The sequence below is a fragment of the Nansenia antarctica genome (genome assembly GCF_963989245.1).
Source record: "Nansenia antarctica genome assembly, chromosome: 11".
NCBI classification, from domain to species: Eukaryota; Metazoa; Chordata; class Actinopteri; order Argentiniformes; family Microstomatidae; genus Nansenia; species Nansenia antarctica.
Genome location: NC_137681.1, coordinates 14,048,378 through 14,071,491, shown reverse-complemented (window position 1 = coordinate 14,071,491; position 23,114 = coordinate 14,048,378). Strand labels below are relative to the sequence as shown.

The following is a 23,114-nucleotide window of genomic DNA, read 5'->3' as shown; positions in this document are numbered from 1 at the left end:
ACTGCTAGCTAGCTAAACAGCGGCGGCTAGCCCATAATAACTGTCATCAGAAGCGTCTATGTTTTCGCCTCCCAAATGTTTTCTCTTATTCAATTGATTTAAAAAGAATAAGCCGGATTTATTGACCTACTAGCGCCAGTCAGTATGAAAGCTGCAGGGGACCAGGTGGTGGAAGAAGAGGCTGATTTACACGATGATGAGGTGAGGCCACACTGTAAAAAAATATATTTTGGATTTTAGTTCCTTTAACACATTTTTGTGAGTCAGGTCAACAAAATGTTGCCAAAAAGTTGAAACAACTAGAAATGTAAAGTTTTAATCCATTCAACCTGTCTGTGAAATTAAAATAGTCAGGATGATGAGGTCTAGTGTGATCAAGGTGCCTGGCTGACTGTAGGGGTCAATTGCCTCTTCAGCAATTTACCTTTTGACGTTTACTGAGATGTAATGGACGTTTTGTTGATACATAGGCCTACTGTACACAATGTATTCTATCTTAGTATAATAATAATGCCAGTCAATTAATATGATGTTTAACTTGTGTCAGTTAGGCCTATAGGGGTCAGATCGCATTGTTGGTCAATTCTAACATAGTTTGAAACTGAGTTGACTTTGGAATTCTCTGTACCCACAGGAATCCTTTTTCCAAGACATAGACCTCCTACAGAAGCACGGCATTGTGAGTATCTTAACAGGCTGATGATGGTTTATTTCTCTCTATCAAAACAATAAGTGATAGGTTCTGTCTCTCTCTCTCTGTCTCTGTCTCTCTGTCTCTCTCTCTCTCTGTCTCTCTCTCTCTCTCTCTCTCTCTCTGTTTCTCTCTCTCTCTGTTTCTCTCTCTCTGTCTCTCTCTCTCTGTTTCTCTCTCTCTCTCTGTCTCTCTCTCTCTCTCTCTGTTTCTCTCTCTCTCTGTCTCTCTGTTTCTTTCTCTCTGTCTCTCTCTATCTCTCTCTATCTCTCTCTCTCTGTCTGTTTCTCTCTCTCCCTCTCTCTCTCTCTCTCTGTTTCTCTCTCTCTCTCTGTCTCTCTGTTTCTCTCTCTCTCTGTCTCTCTCTCTGTTTCTCTCTCTCTCTGTCTCTCTGTTTCTCTCTCTCTCTCTCTGTTTCTCTCTCTCTCTCTCTGTGTTTCTCTCTCTGTCTCTCTCTCTCTCTCTCTCTTTGTCTCTCTCTCTCTCTCTCTCTGTCTCTCTCTCTCTCTGTCTCTCTCTCTCTCTCTCTCTCTCTCTGTTTCTCTCTCTCTCTCTCTGTCTCCCTTCAATGCAACAGAATGTGGCAGACATCAAGAAGATGAAGACGGTTGGTATCTGCACTGTGAAGGGGATACAGATGACCACTCGCAGGGCGCTGTGTAACATCAAGGGCCTATCTGAGGCTAAGGTGGACAAAATCAAAGAGGCTGCTGGGAAAATGCTGGTGAGAGAGGACTAACATGAAGGACTTTGGAGCCTTATGACAGGTTATGCAGTCTTCTCTGCCATAAAGATAAGGGCTAGTAGCTGAGCAGGGGAGGCTGCCGTAGGGATATATCCTATCTTCCGCCATAGATTGAAGACTACCACAAGCTACATTGTAACTGTCCCTCCTAAAGACCTCCTCATCCCCACTACCCCCCTGTACAGTTTCTCTACTGTAAATTTAAAAAAGCATTGTAACTTCTAATTAGCATAGATAGCATAGATTCTTTTGTATTATTGATTGATGATTATTTCATAATAATTTCTCTTATGATTACTGATCGATAGCCCTAGATGATTCACCTTCTTAGACAAAAATGGCTTCATTTAATGCCTAAAATGTAAATGTGATGTAAACAATGAGCCAGTCGGCTTGATTTCTACCTCCGCCTCCCCTGAAGCTGAGTTATGGTGCACTGGGCAACTGGCTTCAAAGTAATAGAAATGTATTGCGTACAACTATGATCCTCTGTCATGTAGAAAATAGGGAATTGTTTGATCAGTTATTTACATTCAATTGTTATCTAAAACATTTCACCTTCCTGAATAGGTGTGTCTCCACTCTGTTTACATGTTTTGCTCTTTTATCTTTTCCTATTGTAGACAACTGGTTTCCTGACAGCCTTTGAATACAGTACGAAGAGGAAACAAGTGTTCCGTGTCACGACTGGAAGCATTGAGTTTGAGTTAAGATTTGCCCCAACATGACAAAGTTTACTCTTTGCAGTACTCACTTTGAAAGCAAGGCCTAAGCTATCTGGACACCGATAACATTGTATTACAATTTTCTTCAACTTAAATCACGTCACTTAGCCTCATCACTTCAAATATACAGTGCCCTTGGAAAGAGGAAGCATTCTCTTCTTTTAGCTCTATACTTCAAATCAAATAATTACTATAGGGTCAATGTAGAAATTCTCAGCTTTAATTCAATGTTTTTTTTTTCAGATTGTGTTCACCATTTTGAAACACGTTTTAAACATACTCCCGCTACTTCAGGGCTCCGAAAGTATTGCAAAAAATAATATAATGTCTGTATAAGTAAAGTACTCATGTTTAGTATTTGGTCGATCCTTTGCATGCAATAACTACCTGAAAATGTTTCTAAATTAAACCAATCTGAAGAATAAGAAAAGATTAGAAAGAGCAGTACTACTATCTACATATTACCGGTACTCCTCCTGATCTCTATCTCTCTACAGTAAACTGCTTGGTGGAGGCATAGAGAGTATGGCAATCACTGAGGCGTTTGGAGGTGAGCTCCCATCTGGCTACTCTGTCAGGGTGGAATCCTAACTCGAGATCTGCGTGCTTAAATTGAATCATTACGCAAATGTACAATTGATGTCAATGCAACTTTTATGCAAATGTCGGAGTTCCGCATGTGGATCTCGGAGTTAGGATTCCACCTTCATTGCCTCTGATGTGGTCTTATGCCTGAGCTGGGCTTTTGGCCTGACATGTATCATACTCTTGCAATTGCATCATTGTAAATATGTGACAGGGTGTGTTGAAAAAGTCCCCAAGTCGGGCAAGGTAATTTTTCTGTTTTTTACAGATTATGAAAGTGCAGATTATAAACTTTTAATACATTTAAATAATTTAAGAAGATATGCTTATTTGAATGTTGGTACACCTCAAACCAAATACCAGAGAAAATCGCTCTGAATCAAAACCCAACCCGCGTTGGTAGCTACCTACCAACTAAGAAAGAACATTGCTATGAACATCAACATGCTAAAAACATATAACTACACATAATGTAATGTAGATGATCACACAGTCCTTGCTTTTGAACACGTCCTAAAATGTAAGTTTGTTTACAAGCCATGTATCACTAACCCAGTAGCCACGAAGCAGGATGGCAGACGATACAGTGAATTCAATTCACAAATTATAAGTATTTAGTGATCCTAAAACTGTTGTTTGTTATATTGAGTGGGGTCTTCAACACTTAAACTTTCGTAATATTTAAATACGCTTTTTGGTCATTTGCACGACTTGAGAATTGCCGGCATGCGGACCTTTTCACCAGACCGTATCACATGTGCTTTGTCTTTCAGAATTCCGGACAGGCAAGACACAGCTCTCACACACACTTTGCGGTATGTGAAAGGAGGGTCAGGGGGTCATGCAAACTGGTTTCCGAAGTGTTTTTAGAGAAAATAGGAAATATAATCCCTTCTTGGATGTACTTCTTATTGTTTGAAAAATAAAGAAATAATACTATCTTGAATCAGATACTCTTCAGATATTCTGTTACATAGTGGTTTTGTCCATGTCTTTGTTTTTAGTCACAGCTCAGCTTCCTGGAGAGGACGGCTACACAGGAGGGAAAGTCATCTTGATCGACACGGAGAACACATTGTATCCCAGTTTCACAAAGAGCTGCTTCAGGCCCGTTTATAGAATACTGTTTACACCTTTGATTGATTGTCCTTCTGAGGGCTGTGTCTACCAAACATGGACACAGCCCCTGAGAATACATGGCCAATCTCACAACATGTTTAGTTAATAACAATGTGTTTATTCATGTTACCTAATGCATAGTCTCTAGTTATATCCCATATTCCTTTACTAAACTTGATAACTCCTAGTCGCCCAGACAGACTGAAAGACATAGCAGACAGGTTCAATGTGGACCACGACGCTGTTCTGGACAATGTGTTGTATGCTCGAGCTTATACCAGTAAGACCTCTTATAGTATCTATAGTATTGTCTGGGGAAAGAATACATACCTCTATCTTCTTTGTTATTGGTTTACATTTGTGTACACAGTGTCATATAGCTGAGCTTGACAGATGGGTTTCATAACTGGTTCTTATGACATCAGAGGATTTGGTGTTGGCATTTTGGGCATTTTGGATGTATTGTACTACTCTTGCCCCATCTCTAGGTGAACACCAGATGGAGCTATTGGACTTTGTTGCGGCCAAATTCCATGAAGAAGGAGGGGTCTTCAAACTTTTGGTATGAAACAGGAAGATAATGCTGTAATTATTAAGCAACATTTTTTTAAAACTCTCTTTCAACTGTCACAAATCATTAGCCTGTATTCATTATGACTTACTGTTTCTGTTTTTTCTTCTTTTCTTTCTCAAAGACCATGTAAAGGTTCCAGTAGAGTAGAGTAAATAACAGATTCACTATGTTTCTCACTCAAGTCTCAACTATCATCCCCTCTACTCTGTGTGTAACTCTGAGTCATCTCTTCTGTTGGACCCGTTCAGATCATAGACTCCATCATGGCCTTGTTCAGGGTTGACTTCACTGGCAGAGGGGAGCTGGCAGAGAGACAACAAAAACTGGCCCAGATGCTCTCCCGTCTGCAGAAGATCTCTGAAGGTCTGGACTCGAGGGCTATATATGGGGCTGAATCCTATGTTAGGGTTCACTGTGTGTGTGTGTGTGTGTGTGTGTGTGTGTGTGTGTTACACAGTGGCATCTTCCTTATTGTCTGCTTTCCCTAGAATACAACGTTGCTGTGTTTGTCACCAACCAGATGACTGCAGACCCTGGAGCTGGGATGTCGTAAGTGACCTGTACACACATAACATAGAATTAGTAGAACTAAAATTCAATTCCCACTCTTTGCTAAAGTTTCATGAGAGTTTGAGCTGTGAATCTGATAGCAAGGGATTTTGTCTGTCAGGTTCCAAGCTGATCCCAAGAAGCCGATTGGAGGTCACATTCTGGCACATGCATCCACCACACGAATCAGCTTGAGAAAAGGGCGGGGGGAGATGAGAATTGCCAAGATATTTGACAGGTAGTTACTGCAGTTTGTGCAATGTCATGTGTCTCAAGTTTTAGTCTAAAATGCATCACTCACTCAACGCTTATAGAAGTCACACCTATGCTATGTGAGATTTCCCTCTTCTTACAGCTTCAAACTTTTATCTCCTACAGCCCTGATATGCCTGAGAATGAGGCTTCTTTTGCCATTACTCCAGGTGGAATAGCTGATGCCAAAGAATGAGAAGCCCTTTTACTGTACTTACAGAAGAGAAGAACCACACATCGTCATCTTTGCAACTTCCTTGTTGATATTATTAATAATAATAATATATTTAACTTATACTAATACTGTTTCACTGTATTCTTCAGGTTTGTTCATTGAAGTTATTATACCTTATTAGCTAAAGTATTTATACAAATTAAGTTTTGCTTTGATTAATAAATAAATTAAAACATTAGATGTGTGTCTTGCTTCCATCACTACGGCGAAGAAGGTAGTTTGATATCTGCTTGGTGCTTCGGTCAGGTACTGTAGTTCAGAGAGAGGACAAGAAAGACCCCACGTTCCAGGATGCATTGCGGCTGGAGAGGGGAGATGATGAAGCCGCCTAGCGGTAACACTGGCCTACTGCAACACCGGCAGCACCGTAGCACGTATGCCTCTCAAAACAAGGCTCGGCAGAGACATGGGAACTTCTGTAAACGGTGACCAGACAGTCTGAATACATCGCAAACATAAAAACAACGCAGTTAGCGGTATAAATCAGTCAAGCTGCGCCTAATTTGATAGCTAGCTAGGTAGTCTTAGAGTTAGCTAACTCTCTGGGAGATCTGCGATGGACACAGCGAGAGACACAGTAGCCCCGGACTCGTGGGAGCAGGAGGAGGATGCCGAGGCCCCGGTCAGCGCCTTCGCTGCTCTGAACGTGGAAGCCAAGCCCTTCGTCCCCAACGTTAACGCCACCGTGTTCGTACCGACCTTCCTTCCGAGTAGTCCCACAGTAACTGTGCCAGTGTCCGGATCCGACACAGGTAGGTTGTCCTGGTTCTGGAGGAAAGGGAAAAACAGGGTTTTGGCAGTGGTGACAACAGCTGTCAAGTTAGCTCAATGGCTAAGCTACTCTAGCTAACATCATGTTAACACAGTCTGGCTGCCACACAGTAATCAAGCTATTTGTCTTACCCCGGTCCAACCCAACAACATACCACTAGTATGTCATGTTCTGACTGTCATTCTGTCAATACATTTGCGATGAATATTTAAAAACTTAAGTTGTGTGTCGTCTCATGGTCTTCTTCTAACATTCATTGTCTTAAAGTTCTTCACATTGTAGCCTACAGTGTTCAGTGAAAGTGGCGTCGTGGAAAAGCTCTCAAGCCAAGGAAGTGACTGTAAACATTGTCACGGATAGGGTTGAGAACCAGACTTTCGTCAAGAATAATGTAATATTAGGCCATGTGTCTCCCTTCATAGGTGCTGTGGTCGCCAGCATGGAGGTAGCAGAAACAGCTGGTATGTATGTAGCCTGTATCTGTTTGTTCTGTCATGCTCTAAGGCCTGTACACACATTTCACCCCCACCATTTCATGCAGTTGTGTGGTTAATACGGGCTAACAGTACTACCTGTTATTGTTTTTGACACCTGATGTGAAGTGGGTTGTTGAGGGTAAACAAGATACAGTCATAAAATATATACATGTGCAAGGCAAAGAAGGAAACCCAACATAGGCTTGTAGAAGAGCCTCACCCTTCAAAACAGAAAGACAAACATCAATAATGTGTGCATTGTATTCATTTATTCCACCCATTGAAACATATTCTGGCATAGCTCGACTGCCTTCCTGGATGTCAAGGCCACTTCTGGATGACAGTGACACCCGGCGAACCCTAGATGCACATCTTATGTAGTATGATGCAACGTCATAGGCCAATGCCAAAAATAGACTACTACTCTAAGCACAGAGAGAGACACAATATCAAGCCTGCCAGATGTCCTAACCAAATGTCTCACTCTGTTTATTGTGTTTGTTGAGGGCAGATTGCTGCATAGAGGTACTTACTATGTTCCTCCATGCTTTTGGCGATCAGGCCTCTATGTGCTGATGTCAGTTGTTTACATTTTGGCCAGAGAACACTGCGCACACCTACTCAAGTTACAGGCCAGATTTATCTTAGAGAGAGAGAGAGAGAGAGAGAGAGAGAGAGAGAGAGAGAGATATGAAGCTGTCGTATTCATGTATGTTTTTTTGTGCTATCCTATTTCTAATCCCCAGCCTACCTTGTTATTTAACACTGGTGATGACACATGCCGTTGCCTAAGTTTTTCTGCTGAACATAATGCTACACAGGCTAGATGATGAGGAAATGCGTGCATGCCTCTGAGAGCAGTTCAGTCATAGTCATCAGCACTTTCCTCCATGCCTGATTAGGAACGACAAGCATTGAGAAGAAAACAGGCTTTGTACATGATTAGTGAAGTGCTTAATTTTATGGATGGGGAAATTAAGCTCTTGTGGATTTGTTGCTGTTTGGGAAGAGTTTCTTGTTTGCACGACTAGCATATTTATTTATACCAGGCAATCTTGCTCAGATTCCTTTCATTTGTTCTCTATAGAGATTATATTGTTTGTGTTATTTGATGATTACGTCATGTGGACCTATGCAAACCTCAATGGCATGTATGAGTCCCAGAATGACTTGTTCTGTGGTGTGAACATAGGCTAAATCACACTCATGCATAGTCACATTGTGACTTTTGTTGGTAAATGAATATAGATTAGATGGATTGATTAGTACTTTAAAGCTTTCACTAGGTCCCATAATGCTTTATGATTGTTTGGGGGCATTACTCACCTCATTACTCACCTTGTTGTGGCCCAACACTTTTGGATACCCTGAAAGTGTTGCAATTTCTGAATGGTGAAACCAACATGAATACTATCAACTAAAAGCTGAGAATCTCTACTTTCACCTCATAGTAGTTGTTTGATTTCAAATCCAAACTTTTGCAGTGTAAAGCCAAGAGAAGAAAAAATGCTTTACTCTCTCATTACTTACCCAGGGCACTATATATGATTGTTTGGGGGTACATTGGTGCCGCCATTGGTGTGTGAATGTGTGTGTGAATGGGTGAATGAGAGGCCATTGTAAAGCGCTTTGGAGCAGCTTTGGAGCAGCAAAAAAGGCGCTATATAAGTGCAGTCCATTTACCATTTACCATTTACCTCATCCGCCACCTTGGTGTATCCTCAGCTCCAGTGGAGAACGGAGGGACAGAAGCAGACATGACCACGGAGGAGGAAACGTGGGAACAGAAAGAGGAGCCTGGTGGAGCGGAACCTGGAGGGGGAGGGTCCCTGGGGGTTGGGAGTCCCAGTGAGGAAGTGCAGGAAAGGGAGGCGGCGGTGGTGGAGGAGGACGAGGAGATGGAGGAGGAAGAGGAGGAGATGCCCATGCCCAAAGTCGTTCCCGCCCAACCAGACGCTCCAAAGAAGGAGCATGTCAACGTGGTGTTCATCGGTCATGTGGGTGCGTTCTTGATATTATTCCTTTATTTTCCTCCATATTAAACTCCATGTGGTCTTGTGTGCCTTCGTTGGTAGAGCATGGCGCTGGCAACACTATGGTTGGGAGTTTGATTCCAATGGGACCAAAGCATCTGCTAAATGGCATATTATTATTGTAATAATGATCACCATAATAATTGTAAGAGATGTCAGGTCTTCTAACACAAGCAGTTTTTATTTTTATACCGTTATCTTATCAATTTTGCTCAATTGCTACATTTTTCAGATGCTGGCAAATCAACAATCGGAGGACAGATCATGTGAGTCAGCAAATTTGTAACACAACACTGTGTTTCAGAAGATGGCTAAACGTTTACATATGTTCTCCTGTTAATGTTATGGCTCCTTATTAAAAATATGACTACCCACCTAATAATCGGGCTCTCCCTGTCATCTTTGTTTTCTTTCTTTTGATTTTAGGTACTTGACAGGGATGGTGGAAAAAAGAACGCTTGAAAAATATGAGAGAGAAGCAAAGGAAAAGAACAGAGAAACATGGTAAACCTTGTATTGTGACTAAGTAAAGGGAAACCATAGACAGCCCTTTGAACAAAGTTCTCAACATTTTGGCATGTTTTTCCTCTACAGGTACCTGTCCTGGGCACTGGACACCAACCAGGAGGAGAGGGACAAGGGGAAGACCGTGGAGGTGGGGAGAGCCTACTTTGAGACTGAAAAAAAGCACTTTACTATCCTGGACGCCCCTGGCCACAAAAGCTTTGTCCCCAACATGATCGGTGGGGCGTCACAAGCTGACTTGGCAGTACTGGTGAGTTTGCCAACAATGCTTTGTCATTGTCCTCCCGCAGTAGGCATTGACCACTCTTCATATCTGCTGTGTAGAGGCAAAACACCTCCCTGTGTCCCTGTTAGTTAGACCATTGCTGCTATGAAAGCTGACTGTGACTGCTTTGGTCAGGCATTTGGTGTTTTGGGGGATGGAAAAGACTAATAAACTGAAAAGATTAATGGAGAGAAAGTGGATCATAATGTAGACTGTGTTTAATTAACTAATGTAATGGAAATTTAACCATACAGTCCTCAGGTGAGACAGGAAACCAACAAGATGGTACACAGTATTTACTCGTTAATAAGGTTTAATCAAAATAGTTTGCAAAGTATTGACTTCTTAAACAACAGTACACAACAGAAGTGTTATGAGAGCTGTCCTGGCAAGAAGCCCTCAATTCTGTCTCACGAACATCTTATACTTGGACTGGGCGCACAAGGTCAGCCGGCCCCCCTCCGAGGGTGGCGTGATTTACAGACAATGAGCTGGTGTGTACCTTATCTTTCTCAGTACTAGCAGATGGGCACCCTATCTAGTCAAGTGGCAGATTTAGCACATTCTGTACTGAGAAGTAAGGTAAGATTTAATCAGAACACAATATCCAAACTTGCATTCATGTAGAAACTCCAGAGCAGTTAGATCAGATAACATACTGTTAACCTCTTAGTCTATGACGTTAGTACAGGAACAAATCAACTTAGGATATACTGATTATACACAGGAATAACAGGAAGACACGTTAGAGCATTTTTAGCCATTACACTAACTACTGTAATTCAGAAAATATTAGTATAGGTGCTGATCTGAGTCTGCACCCTATGCTCTGTCAGGTGATCTCAGCCAGAAAAGGGGAGTTTGAGACGGGCTTTGAGAAGGGAGGCCAGACACGGGAGCATGCCATGCTGGCAAAGACTGCAGGAGTCAAACATCTCATCGTCCTCGTCAACAAAATGGATGATCCCACTGTGAACTGGAGCTTGGAACGGTGAATATGTGCATCTTGTTTGAGTAGAAATGAATGGAAAAAGTATAGATTTAGTCAAAGACCTGCCCCATCCAATCCATTAGTTGACTTTTATGCAGCGCTGGTTATCACAGCCATGCAGTAATGAAAGTGTGAAAAGACTGTCCTCACTGAATCCACAATTTCACATTACAGTATTAAGTAATTCTGCCTCCCTCTGACCACAGGTATGAGGAATGTAAAGAGAAGTTAGTGCCATTTCTGAAGAAGGTGGGCTTCAACCCAAAGAAGGACATCTACTTCATGCCCTGCTCTGGGCTGACAGGATCCAACCTTAAGGAGCCTGTGGAAGAGTGCACGTGGTATACGTAAGTTGACCTTCGAATGTACATCGAAGAAAATACTGATGTGTGTTATGGTGGTTGCCAATTGTAATGGAAATTTAACCATACGGTCCTCAGGTGAGACAGGAAACCAACAAGATGGTACACAGTATTTACTCGTTAATAAGGTTTAATCAAAATAGTTTGCAACGTATTGACTTCTTAAACAACAGTACACAACAGAAGTGTCATGAGAGCTGTCCTGGCAAGAAGCCCTCAATTCTGTCTCACGAACATCTTATACTTGGACTGGGCGCACAAGGTCAGCCGGCCCCCCTCCGAGGGTGGCGTGATTTACAGACAATGAGCTGGTGTGTGTACCGTTATCTTTCTCAGTACTAGCAGATGGGCACCCTATCTAGTCAAGTGGCAGATTTAGCACATTCTGTACTGAGAAGTAAGGTAAGATTTAATCAGAACACAATATCCAAACTTGCATTCATGTAGAAACTCTAGAGCAGTTACATGTAGATCAGATAACATACTGTTAACCTCTTAGTCTATGACGTTAGTACAGGAACAAATCAACTTAGGATATACTGATTATACACAGGAATAACAGGAAGACACGTTAGAGCATTTTTAGCCATTACACCCATTTTTGTCAAATAATAGTTTACCTTTTCTGAAGCCATCTTTCAAGTGGATAGAATGTCTTTCTGTGTAGGTCTTTATTATTGACTGTCTTAATGTTTCTGTGTTGCCAGGGGATTACCATTCATACCACATCTGGACAGCTTGCCAAATTTCACCAGACCGACTGATGGCCCTGTCAGATTACCCATTGTAGACAAATATAAGGTGAGACACTGTGTCATCCTACCATGCCTGTATTACACAAATTCAGTTCACATTCTGTAGTGTATTCATTAGAATGACACCTTTTTGAGATTGACAAACAAATGTTTTCACAGTGCTATTGAATTACATGTTGGCATAAGATAATGCAGCTAATCCTGCGGCTGTGGCGCAGGAGGTAGAGCTGGGTGTCCAATGATCACAAGGTGGGCAAATCGGCGGTTCGAACCCTGGCTGGCCACATGTCGAGGTGTCCTTGGGCAAGACACTGAACCCCAAATTGCTCCCAATGAGCGGGCCGGCGCCTTGCATGGTAGCTTGCCTCCATTGGTGTGTGAATGGGTGAATGAGAGGCCATTGTAAAGAGCTTTGGAATAAGGCGCTATATAAGTCAGACCATTTAAATGAATAATGTCTCCCCTCACCATTTCCAACAACACATCCAGATAAAGGTCCACTGGTTTGGGTGAGCATCCAGCTACTCTCTCTGTAGCCAGAGCACAGCCATCTTCTCAGTACTTCAGTTCTCTGCCACTTCAGTTTACCAGTGCGTGGGTGTGTTTTGGAGCAAGTAGAAGGCAGGGAAGGTTATGGAATAAAGATATGTTATTGCTTCCTCAGCAGGTCATGTCCCCCTTGCGGTTGTGCAAGACAGGTGTTATGAAACCAAGGAGCTCAACTAGGTTTGCTGTTCAGTTGAACTAATGAGATTACGGTCCAGTTAATTGGAGCCTGGTTAGGTCGTTAGGCTAGCTGGCAGTCGCCCTGATGCTCACTAGTGACAGAGTGGATCAGCACATTAAGGCAGATAACGAAAAGTGCTACACTGGCTGAAAATATGAAATCTCAGATGATGGGAGCAGGAGGGAGCTACAACAGCCCAAAAACAGCACTGATTTCAACTTGATCTCCTGATTTTGTTTTCAGCATAGTCTCTGTAAACCACATCCGTGGCTAGATGATTCTTCACAAGTGCTCCTCCTAACCTTAAATGTAACCGTAAATCTCATTACCGTTGTGCTTTGTCTGCAGGATATGGGCACGGTGATCCTTGGCAAGCTGGAGTCAGGGACTATTAGCAAAGCACAGCAGTTGATCATGATGCCAAACAGGGTAAGGCTCTTTGTAGGTGGTATGTCCATGGTCCATGTGCCCTGCTCACTAATGAAGTATTCTTTCACCAAGGCCCAATCCCAATTCACCCCTTGGCCCTATCGCTCCGTTTTGCGCGTTCACGTGTAGGGGTAGGGTGTCCCAATTCTTGTTGGCATGGAGGTGAAGGGTGAAGTGGTACGGCTATTTTGGCCATCCAAACGGAGTTTTTCTTTTAGAGGCACACTCCAAAGCGAGGGTTAAAATCTAGTGTTGAAATCTCCCAGAATGCCTTGTGAATAGAAATTCAATGAAAAAAATTATTAATTAGTGTGATCCCATCACGTTACAGTGATCTGTTACCTCGCTCTTTTATTTTGAAGTCGCGAAAACATCTTATTGTTGGAACGTGCCGGTTACTGTCGTTCAGAGAACACAGCTAAATTTTGACCGGTGAAAACCTGACAATGTTTGTAAACAGAGAAGGCAATGTTTAATTTACATATAATAATAACAACAGGAAGAAAACTTGTGCTTGAACATTAGGCAAGAATGATCTATGCTATGGGCAGACATGATCAAATGTACTGCAATTACTTTGCGGCGGTAGCTATAACGTGCAACACACAACTTTGACTAGCTTTGTAATAATTATTTGATAAGCCGATAGCTAGCTATAACGGTCAGCTTGTGCAAAGCGTTACATCTGTTGTTTGAGGAATGCAAATATAGTGCTCCCAGAGCACAGTGCTCTGAATTTTTGAACAGCACTCCGGCAGTGCATTTACAAGTAACAATGTTGTAATTTTTCTTAGTTACATGAAGCCATGCTTTGGACCGTTTTCTTCCTAGACCCCGCCATGACTCCTTGTTGCAAGTTTCCGATTTTTTCCGATTTCGAACTGTCAGCATTGTTCTTTTTTATGTGATGACTTGTTTGATCGACTGATAGTGTGAAACTGAAGTTGTGGACGAATCACGAGCATCCATGCTTTTCTATGAATTATTTCATAGGGGAAGATTTCAACCACTACCCCTTGTAACTCTGTTCCGAGGGGCAAGCCGAAAAGCAAGTGGCACTCCAAAACGAGGGGTAGGGGTAAAAATAAGAAATGGGATTGGGCCCATTTGAAATACGAATGTACTGTTTTTACTTTTGATATTACTTTTCTGTAAATTTCTCAGACACTATTAGTCAATTATCCGCTGTTCCTTGTGTATAAGCTCAGCAATTCCCTGTGTGTGTGTGTGTGTGTCATCCAGCACACAGTGGAGGTACTGAGCCTGCTGTCTGACGAGGTGGAGACGGACGACGCACTGCCTGGTGAGAACCTGAAGCTCCGGCTGAAGGGCATCGAGGAGGAGGAGATCCTCCCAGGCTTCATCCTCTGTAACGCTGAGAACCTCTGCCACTCTGGACGCACCTTCGATGCTCAGGTATGAACAGAACAATAGCCCAGTACCACTTGTCGACACGTGGAAGCTGTTGTTAATGATAGTCTCTGGGTCTCTTTCAGATCGTCATCATTGAACACAAGTCCATCATTTGCCCTGGTTACAATGCAGTCTTACACATCCACACCTGCATTGAAGAAATACAGATCACCGTAAGTTACAATTCTCAACCCGGTCTATTATGTTGATTGATTTTGTTTATTAATTAGACTTGCATTGAACTCTTACACTCTGTCCTCAGGCCTTAATCTGTCTCGTGGACAAGAAGACTGGTGAGAAGAGCAAGACGCGACCTCGCTTTGTCAAACAAGATCAGGTGTGCATCGCCAGGCTACGAGCCGCAGGAACCATCTGCCTCGAGACCTTCAAAGACTTCCCTCAGATGGGGAGGTTCACACTAAGAGATGAAGGTAGCGTGTGTGTGTGTGTGTGTGTGTGTGTGAGAGACTGTGTGTGTGAGACTGTGTATGAGAGACTGTGTATGAGAGACTGTGTGTGTGTGAGACTGTGTGTGAGACTGTGTGTGTGAGACTGTGTGTGAGACTGTGTGTGTGTGTGTGTGTGTGTGTGTGTGTGTGCCTACGTGTGTCTACGTGTGTTAAACATGTAATCATCCCTTTCAGGCAAAACCATTGCTATTGGCAAAGTGTTGAAGCTAGTACCAGAGAAGGACTAAAGCATGGTAGGAGCATGGAAATCCTGTAACGGCCGTCTTTACAGAGGAGGAAGTTGCTGAAGTCTACCTTACCAGCCGTCCTCTCTATCCACCACTATCCGCTGGAGAGGAGGGAGAAAAAATAAGAAAAACGTTTAAAGTGACTGAATCAGTTTTTATGATGAACAATATTAAAGAAAGGCAAGTCCAGTGTGTCAGCTTTCTCATATTGAGAGCTTAGCGATGCCACTAATGTAGCTTCCCGTTACCCGGCCAACCTCACTGTTCTCTGGCCTACATTTGTTTTTGGAATGGAGATGGATGCGGTGTTGCTTCGTTTGGAAAGAAAGGGACTGGTTTTACATCACGTGTGGACCAGAGTTAGCATGTAGTAATGATTTGCAAAGTAAATCACCCATTTAAATCCAAAATGGTCATTATTTGGTTGTTAGTATACCCATATCAAAATCCTAGTCAGGTTTGTCCATACTTTATTTGGATCCACAAAGAAACATTGACATAAAGGTCATAGGTCATGCTGCCCCACACGAACACACACACTGTTCCTGTAGCGAACGAGGGTCTGTTAAGTTACCAATCAATCAACAACCTTGAAAATAAAGTATCAAACTGAGAAACAAGCTTCTGATTCTTCATTTTGTGGACTATTATTCTGACCCCTGAAATTGGATGTTAATTAGTATTTGAAGTATTTGTTATTTTATTGTTGTTTTATTCTTTATTTGCAATATTGTAGTTTTCCCCTTTTACCAGTGACTCTCCTCCTGATGTACTGTATCACAATGCACAGAGGACATCCTCTTTCTCTGATCTTCAGAACTATCTTTGTATGCACAAACTCATATGAATAAAGTTGGACGGATTCAATGGCGAAAAAATGACGTAGGCGATCGTAGTATACAATACGCATGCGTCAACCTGATAAACACGTGAAGCTCCAAGCATGGCAGACAAGACGGAAGGATTGGTTGTGGACCGGGAACAGGTAATAATGTAACATTGCAGTGCATTGGGTACCTGTATCCAACGTGTTCTACAATATAAATCAATTGAGTGTCGTTGGAAAGGTGTTTTGGACGATGTATCACCGGTGATAATATCTAAAACTTGACTAGCCAGCCAAATTAGCATGCAGCACAGTCGGATAACGTTGGCTAGCTTGTCCATGGGAAATGCCACGAGGCAAAAAATAACCATTATCATGAAAAATAAAGCCAGCCATTGGCTCAGTATGGGTTGTCTGTTTTCTTGTAGTAGTATTAACTTAACTTCTGGTCGTGTCTCAGGTGAAGAAGGCTGTGCAGGCACTGCAGGCTTTCCTGAAGTCCAAGCCAGACTCACTCCTCTTGGACGAGAGTCAGCACATCTCCCTGCTCTTCACCCTCTGGAAGATCCCCAGACAGCGACAGACCATCCGCATGTGAGTCCCTTTTAGTGAACTTTGTGCCCTTTGAGTGGCTTGGTGATGACCCTCTTAAAAGTGAAACCGGTAGCTTTTTTTTTTTTTTTTTTTTTTTTAAAGCACATGACTGCACCAGAGCTAGTTCCAGACTGTTCCTCCTAGCAACTTTGAAAGGCACTTCTGATCCAGACTAGTAAACTGCTCTATAGAAGCACAGATGAACTTACCAATACTAATTCTTAGTGCCTGTGTTTTTGTGTTTCAGCCCTCTACCCCATGGCATGCGCCCAGACACAGGTGAGGTATGTCTCTTCACCAGAGACGAGCCCAACATGACGTCAGACCAGAGCCAGAGGTTCTACAAGAAACTCCTGGCAGAGAGAGGTGTAAAGAATGTTACAGAGGTACTATATACTGATGATCTTTTCTGTGTTTTCCGCCATTGAATGTGAATTTGCACCACAGCAAACCCTGTACTCCAGTCTCAGTGTTGGACATGGGCAATGATGGTGCCATAGTGACTCAAAGTATATCCAGATGGACCTCCCTCTTCAATTGGAGCCTGTCTCTACAACTTTGACACACACAATACATGTCCAGTCTCAATTCGAGGTGGTCAATAACTTCAGTTGAAAAGTATAGAATTGCTTCAAGTGTTCTGAGGCAAATTATTTCAGAATGGTATTATCTAAATACCATTTAGATATGGTCCTTGTGTACTTGTCGTACTAGTAGCTGTGTGAGCCGTAGAGTTACTTACCGTGAGGTCTTGTTCCTGTCCCCCCCCAGGTGATCCCTTACCAGATGCTTAAGACCGAGTACAAACCCTTCGAGGCCAAACGGAAGCTGCTGGGCAACTTTGACCTCTTCCTGGCTGACGACCGCATCCGCCGCGTGCTGCCCTCTCACCTCGGCAAGCATTTCTACGGGGCGAAGAAGTAAGCATTCTGTAGCACCTCAATGCATTTATGTTACCTTCTGATCACAGAAGGCTACGCCAGAGTAGTGAATTGCATGAATATTTGTCTTTTAGTATGAATAGATGTCTGCAGTCTTCTCCCTATGATTCTAATAGCGGGTTTTCCCTATGCTTAGGGAGCCTATGGCAGTGAATCTGAAGAGTAAGCACCTGGCCGCATATGTCCAGAGAACTGTCCAGGGAACCGTCATCAAAGTGTCCAGTAAAGGCTGCTGTTGGTAAGGCCTCCCGCCTCCCCGTGTCGATGTGGATGAGCTTGTAGACTAATGTGAAGTTGATACCAACCTGAATAGATGGTCAATTGTACCTATCTGTCTATCTAATTGGGGGCACCCCAGCAAACCCTGTCCTGCTGTCTCAGTGTTGGACATGGGCAATGTCGGGTGCCATAGTGACTCAAAGTATATCCAGATGGACCTCCCTCTTCAATTGGAGCCCGTCTCTACAACTTTGACACAATACATGATATGATTCATGTTTTTTGTTGTTGTTGTGCCATTAATATTAATCTGAATTATATAGTAGCAGAGCTAAAACAATAATTCAGCACAATGTAGTTTAGGAAGTGGCATTGAATGCAACGTTGTGTGTGTGTCTACATGGCCCAGCCATGTAACCTTGTACTGTCTGTGTTGCAGCATGGCTCGCGTGGCCCACTCAGGGATGGCTACAGATGAAATAGTGGAGAATATTGTATCTGCTGTCAACACTGTCGCAGCCAAACTATGCGTGGTAAGTTATTAGGAAAGGTGGAATGCCTCTAATGTACTGTTGCCTTTCTACTTCAATAGGGCTTGGTGTAAGTGGAAACACATGATGAATTGGGGGCACCCCAGCAAACCCTGTCCTGCTGTCTCAGTGTTGGACATGGGCAATGCCGGGTGCCATAGTGACTCAAAGTATATCCAGATGGACCTCCCTCTTCAATGGAGCCCGTCTCTACAACTTTGACACACTCTACAATATGTCTAACTTCAGTCACATATGTGTAAACGCTAAATCAATTGGTGAACGTTCCTGCAGCTGGTTTCTTAACGTTGTACTAATGTTGGCCATCGTCTTTGTCGTTGCAGAAACAGACCGTCAAAGGAACAGCTGTTAAGATTATCCATCTGAAGAGTGAATCATCAGTGGCTCTGCCCATCTACACCTCTGACCTCAGTCACCTGACCCTGATAGAGGAGGCACAGAAGCTGTCCAGAGAAGCCAAAGCCAAGGTGTGTGACGGCAGAGAGGTAGAATGTGAGAGTTGGAGACAAATGTCCCCACTCCTGCTTATACTGAATGCATGTGTTTTGTTTGCGGATTACAGAAGGTTTCAGACAAAAAGCCGGCTAAGAAGCAGGTGTCTACAGAGGAGGAGATTCCACAGCTGGTGCCCATCACACCCCCCAACAAAAAGGCCAAACTGCAGGTCAGTTCCGCACACAGAGTATTTAAGACATGTTTTTATATAGAGTGCTGACAGTCTGGATTGAATCACCAGTATTTGAATTCAATTCAGCAGTAATCAGTTTAGTTTTGAAGCAGCCATAGGCTGTAGTAGATTTTGGTCGCATAACTGCATGAATTCATGGGTAGATATTGTATTATATTTACCCAACTTTACAGACTAGATTATGTAATAATCGTTTGCTTATCGCTTTCCCCCCCCTGTAGATACCATCTAAAAAGAAAGGACTTGAAAAGGCACCGAAACAATCTCGAGGGAAGAAACGCTTTCTGCCTAAAGGCCAAATAGCCAAGAAGCCTAAAGGCCAAATAGCCAAGAAGCCTAAAGACCAACCTAAGAAAAGAAACTCAAGAAAATTGAAACAAGTTCTTCAATCTTAATGTTTGTGTCAAAACAGTGACGCAACTCTTCATTCTCTCCTTCTATTAACCCCCCTTTCTCTATTGGTGTTTCCCCTGACTCTATCATATGGATATACAATTAATGGCCATATTGTGGTCATTTAGTTATGTTTGTTCTGTCCACAGTTTACCTAACTTACCTGCAATTATGCAGATTTAATGGGTTTTGTTCAAAATCATATTTTTTAAAAGCCCAATTTGTACAGTAAAACAATGCATATTATAAAAATGGCTCCTTTTCTAATGTAGAGAAGATTCTGTTGAAATCTCTGCCATTTGTTAGTCAATAAATGTCATGCAAACCATATACTTTTGATTGGATCTGCCTTATTTCTTTTGTGTGCACGGGTATTGTGTTGTTTATATTGGGTCCATTAGCCTTGGGCAGTGTTTACCCTGGGTATAGCCAGTCATCACTCGCTGCCTGTATCAGATGACATGTCCTTTGTTCATGTGATCATGCCCTGGTTGTACAGCTGCTGTCTGCTCTTGACTGACAATGTTAACATTCAAATATCGCAGATGTCATTGTTCACCATGCATGTGGTAGTCTTTCGATTGCAATGCCTGGGTTGGTTAATTCCTTTTTTCATGAGATGCCATGTGTTTTCCCGTGATAGACTTTGAACAATCATACATAGCAATGAGTACTACTGTACAAAAAATACACAAAACTAGAATATAAATATCTATAAACCAATGTTATTTTTGCCAAAGTTTTTTGGGATCCTATTATGAAGTTTCATAAAAAAAATGGTCAGGATTTCTCCAAAGTGAAGATGTATTCTAGTCTTTAAGGGGTTTTAATTACATAATCCAGGTGTTTATAGGATAATTGGAGAAGGACCTCATTATAAGGCATGGTATCAAACACGTTTTATCGTTATTCCGTTCTATGCATTACAATGCACCTGTCCTCCGATTTTCTACCTTCGCCAGCCTCCCCTGCAGGCCATAGATACAGGTGGTCTTATTCTGTCTATTCAGACCTCCCTCCTTGACTAGGGTGGGTGTGGTGGTTGACGTCTGGAGTTACATGAGGTGAGAGGAGGGGTGGGGGGGAAGCAACAGAGCTTTTTGACAGTAGCTGACGTCAGTAGAGGAGGCTACAATCTCCAACCAACCACTCGTGATGTAAGTGCCAACCAGCAGTCAAGTCCAGATGGATTAGATGAGGAGCAAATTGGATCTACAGAAGATCCTACTCTTTGTGCAGGAACATGGAAACTGAATAACAGCTTTTTCTTCATAATTAATTAGTGATAAGCCCTTATCAGGTCCTTTTGCAGAAGGCAGACAAAACAGCCATCGTATCATAATTGTCAAGGAGCTCCACAGAATGGTCTCGGAGGCTGGTGAGTCAGACCTCCCTGGGTCAGAGACTTCTGTGGGACGAGTGCTGTGTCCAGATCCAGACCCCAATACCCCAGAACCTCCACGCTGGGCCTTCTTCCACAAACCCATTATCGTCATGGTAATTGGAGCCCTGATGTCAGGGGTGGGCGCGGTGCTGTTTCTGCTCCACTCCTCTGGAGTGATGGATACACCTCACGCCACAGCTCCTGTCTGTCTGTCCATTGGACTGATGTTCGTGGTAGTGGGGCTGGTCTGGTTACCCATTCTGAAGGAGAAAAGGCGACGTAAGGGGATGGGGGACTGGACCAGGAGTAGATCCAGCAGTGTTTGACGGACCAAATGCGGGAAAATATAAATGAAGTGATTCGATAGACGATGTCATTGTGATTCTCTATGCTGCATGACTTTCCCTTGTGAGCTGTGTTCTGCTGTGAACCTGAAGACCAGGACAAGACACCAGGATTGTAAGGGAGGAAAGAGCAAAGAGCAAATTTGAAAGAAAGAAAAGAAAAGTCAAACTTGCATGTATCTGAGAGGATAGTCTCAAAACTCAATACATACATGAGACTTGTTATATAGCATAAGCATATATAACATAGCATAGCATATATAACATAATATATGTTATTACTTGTATCTACTTGTATAAAGTTACATTTCAGTTTAAAATAAAACCTACATATAGGTTTCTCTCTCAATTATTGTTCAGTTGTATTCTATCAATGTATTAACTAATTTATATTAACCTGGTTCCAACATCAACTAGACACAAAATATTCTGTAAATCAAATACTTGAGGATATATTTGTTAACGTGTGCTATTTTATGAATTACCTCATATTGTTTGCTTCAAGCCTCAAATAAAAACTAAAATCTAATTAAAATATAGTTTTTTTTTAAATTCCTTGCTGTCCTCCTTAACAATAATATGTATATTTTAACATTAACACTGTCAGTATTCTCATGTTTCGTTTATTTTGATGCAGACATGTAGGACTCTATAAATACCCAATGCATTTCTCTCAAACATATTGATAAAGAACTCTGAATTCACACAATACTGTATGTATACGTAAATAGTGTATATTCTCGCCCCCTGCTGGTCTCAATGTTGTATTGCATATTGGAGATAGATCGCTGCAGGGATTTAACAGCGGATAGATGTAACCCGTGTCATAACCAATGATGTATTATGCCTAATGGCCATAACAGAGTTTATGATAGGCTAGTCTTATTTTAAGTTAAATGTGCATTCGTTGAAGATTACAATAAAATCAACAACAACTGTGCGGTGCTATAATTCAATGGACCGGTAGGCCATTGTCCCCAAACTCAAACAAGAGTGATTGAAATGTGAGCCATAACTCCCGCGTGTATCAGTGTACTTTCCACATTCCATACCTTTTGTCAACATTTAGGTGGCATAACTAAGCCCCTAATCACTGCTATCAAATAGCCTCAGTTAAACAGAGAGGGAATTCCTAAACAGATTAAAGTATTGATTTAAGTATTGATTGAATTACGTAGCATATTAGCCTATTTTATTTAATTTTCACCTAGGCTTGAAAATGTTAGGTTCCATAAATAATTCAAACGACTGAGTTAGTCTACTCACCATGTCTGACTTGAATAATTCTCTTTATTTCAGACAAAGTAGGTTTTGGGTGCATGGGGTAATATAACATAAAAAGTGAGTAGGCTATTGGAGAGGTTTGATATTTGAACAGTTACTCCAACAGACCAGTAAACCTGGCCTACGATCATATTTTTTGTGTTGTTACCATCCCATTTCAGATACAAAATACAAATATGCACTCTGCGTTGAAACAACTGTTCTAGTCGACTCATAGGGCTGCACTGCCATCCTGTGGGAGTATGTGGTACTGTATAGTCCGAGGTAGTTTCCTTCCTCTTCTCATCTGCACGGATGGAAAGGACCGATGTGGCATGAAACATTCCACTTGTTGTTTTTTTCCTTTAAAAATATCATCATCATCATCATCATCATCAGAAGTGCAAACACAAACACAAAAGGGGAAAAAAGGCATCCCATTGTTTTTGGTTTTATTAAGGCGGGGCTACGTAGGCAGAAGAACACTTCTGTTCTTCAAAAGAAATCCTTTGCTCTCCCTCCAACCTCTCCTCTCCTCTCCTCTCTCCAACCTCTCCTCCCTCCAACCTCTCCTCTCCTCTCTCCAACCTCTCCTCTCCTCTCCTCCCTCCAACCTCTCCTCTCCTCCCATCCCTCCCTCCCTCCCTCCAACCTCTCCTCTCCTCTCCTCCCTCCAACCTCTCCTCTCCTCCCTCCCTCCCTCCAACCTCTCCTCCCATCCCTCCCTCCCTCCAACCTCTCCTCTCCTCTCCTCCCATCCCTCCCTCCCTCCAACCTCTCCTCTCCTCCCTCCCTCCAACCTCTCCTCTCATCCCTCCCTCCCTCCAACCTCTCCTCTCCTCCCATCCCTCCCTCCCTCCCTCCAACCTCTCCTCTCCTCCCTCCAACCTCTCCTCTCCTCCCATCCCTCCCTCCCTCCCTCCAACCTCTCCTCTCCTCTCCTCCCATCCCGTCCGTCCCTCCCTCCCTGTCCGTCCGTCCGTCCGTTCCC

The 23,114-nt window shown here is 42.7% G+C and overlaps 3 protein-coding genes across 4 annotated transcripts; all 3 read left to right on the top strand.

Moving 5' to 3' along the window:
• Positions 1 to 144: 144 nt before the first annotated feature.
• dmc1 (DNA meiotic recombinase 1) lies at positions 145 to 5,436 on the top strand (the record flags this gene model as incomplete). Of its 2 annotated transcripts, none has more annotated exons than XM_080542045.1 (13): positions 145 to 198; positions 635 to 679; positions 1,269 to 1,415; positions 2,060 to 2,142; positions 2,659 to 2,711; positions 3,520 to 3,561; positions 3,751 to 3,823; positions 4,054 to 4,145; positions 4,354 to 4,427; positions 4,688 to 4,802; positions 4,928 to 4,988; positions 5,110 to 5,226; positions 5,367 to 5,436. In XM_080542045.1, 13 exons carry the CDS (start codon positions 145 to 147, stop codon positions 5,434 to 5,436), a joined length of 1,026 nt encoding a protein of 341 aa, XP_080398171.1. The 2 variants fall into 2 exon arrangements, with proteins under 2 accessions (XP_080398171.1, XP_080398170.1); XM_080542044.1 differs by having other exon boundaries at positions 145 to 201.
• Positions 5,437 to 5,868: 432 nt separating this feature from the next.
• Positions 5,869 to 15,520, top strand: gspt1 (G1 to S phase transition 1). The gene is made up of 14 exons (XM_080542169.1): positions 5,869 to 6,227; positions 6,670 to 6,708; positions 8,449 to 8,724; positions 8,989 to 9,022; positions 9,183 to 9,260; positions 9,351 to 9,531; positions 10,383 to 10,537; positions 10,744 to 10,884; positions 11,607 to 11,700; positions 12,730 to 12,810; positions 14,053 to 14,226; positions 14,307 to 14,396; positions 14,486 to 14,654; positions 14,868 to 15,520. The coding sequence occupies exons 1-14, from the start codon at positions 6,032 to 6,034 to the stop codon at positions 14,918 to 14,920; spliced, it is 1,761 nt and encodes a 586-aa protein (XP_080398295.1). The 5' UTR covers positions 5,869 to 6,031; the 3' UTR covers positions 14,921 to 15,520.
• Positions 15,521 to 15,853: 333 nt separating this feature from the next.
• On the top strand, positions 15,854 to 19,442 carry rsl1d1 (ribosomal L1 domain containing 1). Its single transcript, XM_080541650.1, has 9 exons — positions 15,854 to 15,905; positions 16,207 to 16,340; positions 16,588 to 16,726; positions 17,112 to 17,260; positions 17,418 to 17,519; positions 17,940 to 18,033; positions 18,375 to 18,518; positions 18,614 to 18,715; positions 18,961 to 19,442. The coding sequence occupies exons 1-9, from the start codon at positions 15,864 to 15,866 to the stop codon at positions 19,132 to 19,134; spliced, it is 1,080 nt and encodes a 359-aa protein (XP_080397776.1). The 5' UTR covers positions 15,854 to 15,863; the 3' UTR covers positions 19,135 to 19,442.
• The last annotated feature ends 3,672 nt before the right edge of the window (positions 19,443 to 23,114 follow it).